Here is a 6066-nt window from a genome sequence, read left to right as displayed (position 1 = left end):
TAATAAATTTGGCATGATTTTTATATTCTTTGGTTAAAATGCAAAAGCATGGGGATTTAAGATTCATAATCAAAACTATCAGGATTCTAAGAATAATTCAGAATCCATCTCATTCACATACTGAGAAAAGACTGAGATTGTGATTGAAAAGACAAAAATATCCCTTTTCTTCACTCGTGTCCTCAGAGTCTCTGATTGTTCAGATCTGCCTTCTTTTATAGCATTTTTGTGGCCAATGTCCATAACGAATACTGGAGTCCAGGAGTTTTCCAAGCTTTGGTGCCGAGAAGTGAGCAAAAGTGATCAGCAACAATGTCCTGAGAACACAGTTGTAGATGACTTTATATATAAGTACATACACATGGATCAAAACACAGGAAAAATACATATTGAGCTGAGAAGAGCTCATCAGTGTCGTATTTGTTATTGTGTGTTTCTCCCCTCTCTATTTTCAGTAGTCCAGGGCACCATCGCAGCTGGGGATGAGCACGTGCAGAGAACAATTATCCTATTTCCAGAACTAAATGTGGGTTTCAATTAGGAATCCGACTTATTGGAATAAAGAAACTCATCACCGTCAGTTCTTAGGCAAGGAATAAGATCTTTTCATGTGACCCACCATGACTAATCTATTTATTTATTTATAACAAAGAATCGATGGTCAGTGTAATTCTTTTATGTAGCACAACGCAAAGGCTATACAGAGGCCATGCAGAGGGAGATACCAACACAAGCCAGTGGAATGCAGGTGAGTAAGATTCTTTATAGTGGCAGTCTTCTAGCTGAATTTGTAAAAGACTTGTCACTATCTGCGCCACAGCTGAATTCCTCTCTCTGCAAAAATCCAAAATCCTACTGGCGGACATTCAAAAGAATTTTCCAATGCTAAATAAATAAATAAATACTCAGGCAAAAATATCTTACTTCAAAAAATCTAGCTGAGCTCCATTGTTTCAACAGGCCTGTCCAAGCCAAGATGCTTTACCTTTTAATATCTATCTATTTATGCATTCATGCAGGGAACCTACCAACTAATTGGAATCATATTTGTAAGTCTACTGACTACTATCTGCTACATTGTAAATTCCAGCAATTTGAAGTTCTCAAACTGCCATACAGAGCAAGTTAGAAATAAATCCTTCATTCTTACTTTTTCCATGTTTTTTAATCATTTTCTGAGGTGTGTTTTACTTTTATATATATGAAAATCAAAAAATTTTAAAAAAATTCCAGTCTTAGTCCTGAAACAAAAAAATTAAACTCCTCTGTGCCAATAAAATTGCACATTTAAGGGGAGGGGCTAGATAACAGGGCTGCAAAGCTGTTTTTGTTCCAGCTACATCAGTTTTATCTAGTTTAATGTTTGTTCTGTGACCATTCGAAATTCAGTTTCGGGTAGTTCCATGTCATATCAGCATAGGATGCATCATTAACTCTAAGTGGACACTTTCCATTGGCATCTGCTATTTTCACCAAATGTCAAGGCTTGACATTTGCTATCTTTATCTGGTTTTGGTATATCACTCTTGCTGAGATTTTGTTTCTTCTTATCTGATATTGATTTCAACTGTGACCAGCTGTGTTGCTAATAAAATCAACAGGCAGGTATCTGGCATTTAATTCTTCACTGACAGAGGAAAAGACACAACCCAGTGACAAAAACAGTAAAGAAATACTTTTCAATGAGGATGTTTGCCTGTATCCTCCTATTATCCTTCTCTTAGCTCTTCTGTTGATGTAGCATTTCAGATTTATTCCCTTGTGAAAGTCTCCATGGAAATCCTCGCCTCTTAGATGAAATATTCCTTTTTGCTCTCATCCACTGCTTCCTGGAGAGCGGGATCATTTTTCAAAGCTGCATCTGCACTTTCAGCAAACTCAGTTCCTTTAGCCTCGTTCGTGTGGTAGGTGCCCTTATGCCTGTACATGTACCGGACCATCACCACCAGCAGGCAAATGAGGACAAATATCACTGCAGCAATCACACCTAGAGGAAAGAGACCAGTTAAATGTATAGTCAGTGATAAAATGTGAGTAGTATCTCACAGCCAGACATCTCTACTTGGGTTACTTCATAGGGAAAATTCTGTGTATCACAAGATGTTCGCATATTGCAGTGGCTGCAGTCAGAACAGAGCGTGTCACTGCAAAAAAAAAGATAGGGTATAGACACTGTAAGAATACAGGTCAAAGTCTCACTAACCTTCTTTCAAATTAATGGCTTGATTTGGTTAAAGTCATTGGAGCTAAAAGTTAATTCCAAAATGGGGAGAAATGGGAGAACTTAAAGGAAAACCACTAGGTTTCTTTCGTCCTTCTGGTAATACATACCCAGGGGAGTTTGCAGGCAACCCGGCCCTGCCTCCATGAGTGTACTCAGTTTGAGGAGTACAGGGCACTGAGTATTTCTTAGAAGACATTCAACAAGTAGCGGGAGCCGTGTGACTGCAATACTGCTCTGTATTTGTAGGCTGCCATTTCATGCTGTGCTCTAATTAAGAAAGTGTGATTGTAACAAATGCGGAAATGACACCTGGGAGGAGGAAGGGATTCTGAGTAGATCTTTCCTGTCTCCTGGACTGAGGCTAATTACTGCTAATGTGTTGACTGGACAAAAATTTCTGTAGGTAACCCAAATGTGCGTAGGACCAAATGGTGAATGGAAGCACTCCAAGTGAAGGAAAATAAATCCAAGTTCCAGGGGCAGTTATGCAGAGAATACTGTGTGTCCTTGCTTCCAAGGGCCCTTTCTTTTCTTTCCTTTTACATTGTAAAAGGTAGAAGTCCATAAAAGAGAGGCGCTCCTGACAAGACCATTGTTAAAAAATTACAAGCTGTATCCCCTTCCCTCCAGATGAAATTGTTCACTTAAGAATCCTGAAAATAAATGAAGTGTTCTGAAGTTCATTCAACCTCTGTGATTTTGGTATCTTTTATCACTTTTTGGATACAACTGGGATGTGCTTATAAACTCTTTAGCTGTGATTCCATACAAGTACATGATACTGAGCTGATTCTATATTCACATGACTCCGGGAGTAAGACAAACATTAAAGAAATACACAATAAAAAGCACCAGAACAGGACATTCTGAGGAAAATCCCATATGTGGAGTGTGAAGCTGCTGTGAGGATGCAATAGGTAGGAATTTCTCTGACTAGTTGTTGTAGGCATCTACAGTTCAGGAGGCTCCATCTGAGTTACTGCCCCTGGGCTTCTTCTACCATCAGTGGACAGTGTGTGTGTAAGTGATTCCTTTTCTACGACTGCATTCCTAAGTTTTGTCATATGAGTCGCTCCCTGGAAATGCCTACTATTCTGCAGAGACGATGAGGAGTAGCTAGACAGTATCTCTCTTCTGTCCCTTGTGCTCAAGATATGTGGCAGGAGTCGGCGTCTCCAAAGCTTTAGATTTATTAGCATCAGTAAAGTGAGTAAAGCTAGTCTGCTGGCATGAAAACAGGTGAATGGACAGAACATTAGCAGGGTAAATAAAAATAATAACTCGGTCTTAAAAAATATGCCTGCAATGTTATCCTGCAGATTTTGTGGTGCCTGGTTCTGGAAAGTGAAGTTACTGCTAGCAGAAATGAAATTGCTTAATCAAAGAACTTCAGGTTTACAATAATATCATAGTTGCAGTGGGGGCTTCATCAATTTTTAGGACCTCTCTGGTATCCCTTGACACAAGAGGCTTTAATAGGCTTTGGACGTAGCACAATATTAACAAGCCTAAGGGACTAAGCAGAAATCAATTTACCTGTTACTTGTCCATAGAAAGCTGAAATTAAAGTTACGGGAGATGGGACCTGAGGGAAATATAGCAGAACTTCACCAATTTGCACTAATGATTGGTATACCCCCTTGTGAATGACTGAAATTAGTGTGTTAGCATGGAAATGAACAAACACAATAAAAATAAAAAGACAGGATCTCTCTGTGAACATAGCTTTGCTCATTTATTCTGACAACTGTATTTAGTTTAAATGCATGAGAGCGCTTTAATAGAACACCAGGAAATGCACTGTGGTATATTCTGTAAAAAGAAAGGGTCAGCTTGTATGAGCTAGCATGTCTCAAATCAAAGGTGCTACACCAGTTTTTCATTAAATGACAATCTTGGCCCAGTGAATAATGAAGAACATCAGAGGTTGACTTTGCTGCTGGACTCTTCGGTATTGTGTCCTAAAATGAGGGATGGATGGGGGTGGTACTGCTCACTATATGGTTTATGCTCATTAGCTCCTCTCATTATCTTGCCAATAGCCCCTCTGGGAGCAGCTTTCCCACTGGCCTAATTAACTCTAATTGTGCCGCTCCTGTTGTCTTGTCAGCAAAGTAGGGGTTTTGCACAATGCAAAACGTCAACTAACTCGCCGTTTTAATTCTGATGGTGCTGCTTAGTACGGTCTGCTGCTTACCTCCAATAACAGCCACATCTGCTCCAGCTGTGGGGCTCTCGATATCTCCACCTATAAATAGGTTAGAGCATACAAAAGTTAATTAAAGAAAAAGGAATTGGACCATGTGTAACAGCAGTGAGTGTAGTGGTGATGCTGTATTATTTTAACCTTTGAAACTCAGAACTTACACAGGATCTCTTGTTAGCAAAAGACATTTATGAAACATCTCATTAGAATTAGCTGTACTGTAACAGTTTTCCGTCACCATAACACTGGAAAATAAATAGCTAGCACATTATGCAAACCATCATGGCCCTCAGGGAAACACCTACTGTTTATTATGAGCACTTACCTGTAACATCCTCCAGTGAATGATTAAATTAGGAGTGTTCAGGTACTGTGATTACTCTCAGAAAGGCAGTTTTGGGGAAATAATGTTGGTGCCTATTAATTTTGCCATTTATGTTTCTTTAGAGTATGGTCTGGATCTTGATTTCGTGCAAATTAATTTGGCTCTGTTGATTTCAATTAGTATTCATTTATCTGTAATATCCTGTTTTTAACCTTAGCATTTGTTTTCTTTTAAACCTACATCTGGAATCAAGGCAAGCATGTTATGTGTGTGGTATAAAACATAGTAGTCACTTAGAGTAAGTCTGAATTCAGTGTTGATAAATCAAATTATGTTCTTTACTGGATTATTATTTATAAAGAAAGATAACTTAGCAATTTAAATGCAAAAGAGAATTATATGAACATGTCCTTTTAAGAAGTAAGAAATTCGTCTGAAAAGTTGTATGCTGCTGAAAGAGCAGTTAGCATTTGAATTACATTCTGATCTTAATTGTAGCACTTACTAAAAATATCCAAACCAACCGATGAACAGCCAAAGTGTTTTAAAGGGGAGAGGAAAAAAAAAATCCTAAAAAGTAATGAGAATTTTTCTGTCCTTATTATCTGATATAGACCTTAGGCGCAAGTATATTCATATAGACAAGCACTTCTTCACTAGCTTCTCTGTAGTTGATCAGGGTACAATTCTGATCTTGTTTTCTGCTCCTTATTTCATGCTGCTGGTATCAGCCCGCTTAGCCCTGAATTATGTGGATGTCTGAGAAGGTGACGAACTCCTGGAGTCATCATTCCATGCTAAGTTTATGACAGGACACTCCTTTCTTTGTTTGTTATTTTACTATTTATACAATTCTAGATGATATTTGTTTCTAAATAAGGCAAATAGCTTCATGTGAGGTCTTTTTTTAATTCCCTTTGGTAAATACAGTGGATAGAAAAGTTCTCTGGAAAAGGTAAAAATGCTAATTCCAAATCCTTCTATAAATTCAGCAGTGGCACTATGGCTGATAACTGGCTTTCCTTTTGCTAAATCTGTGATAGATGATGCAAGGATAAGACACTATCAGCAGCTTTCTCCTTACTCATGTCCAGTCTCTTATACCACATTGCATAAACTGAGGACAGCTGAGACTTAAATGATCCCTCTCTTCTCAAACATGGGAGATGTTTTTTCTGGAAAGTAGGAGTCCATTCCTTTCTTCAAGAGATCCTTCCCACATTTTCTTCCTACTATACACTGATGGAAAGACTGAGCATGCCTTGTGTAATTTAAACACTCTAATTATGTCTACGTCCATTCAAAACCCAT

At 38.4% G+C, this 6066-nt stretch overlaps 1 protein-coding gene across 1 annotated transcript in view; it reads right to left on the bottom strand.

The window, feature by feature from the left end:
* Positions 1–315: 315 nt before the first annotated feature.
* The window catches only part of GYPC (glycophorin C (Gerbich blood group)), a 30994-nt gene continuing 25243 nt past the window's right edge, over positions 316–6066 (bottom strand). Inside the window, exons 2-3 of the mRNA XM_009940969.2 lie at positions 4422–4472; positions 316–1987 (exon numbers count right to left, since the gene is read on the bottom strand). Coding sequence (XP_009939271.1) covers positions 1791–1987; positions 4422–4472 — 248 coding nt within the window. The 3' untranslated portion in view covers positions 316–1790. The remainder of the gene's footprint in view (positions 1988–4421; positions 4473–6066) is intronic.

The sequence above is a fragment of the Opisthocomus hoazin genome, chromosome 9 (assembly GCF_030867145.1).
Source record: "Opisthocomus hoazin isolate bOpiHoa1 chromosome 9, bOpiHoa1.hap1, whole genome shotgun sequence".
Lineage (NCBI taxonomy): Eukaryota > Metazoa > Chordata > Aves > Opisthocomiformes > Opisthocomidae > Opisthocomus > Opisthocomus hoazin.
The sequence above is the reverse complement of the archived record's forward strand: the minus strand, read 5'-3'. Positions and strand labels throughout refer to the sequence as shown.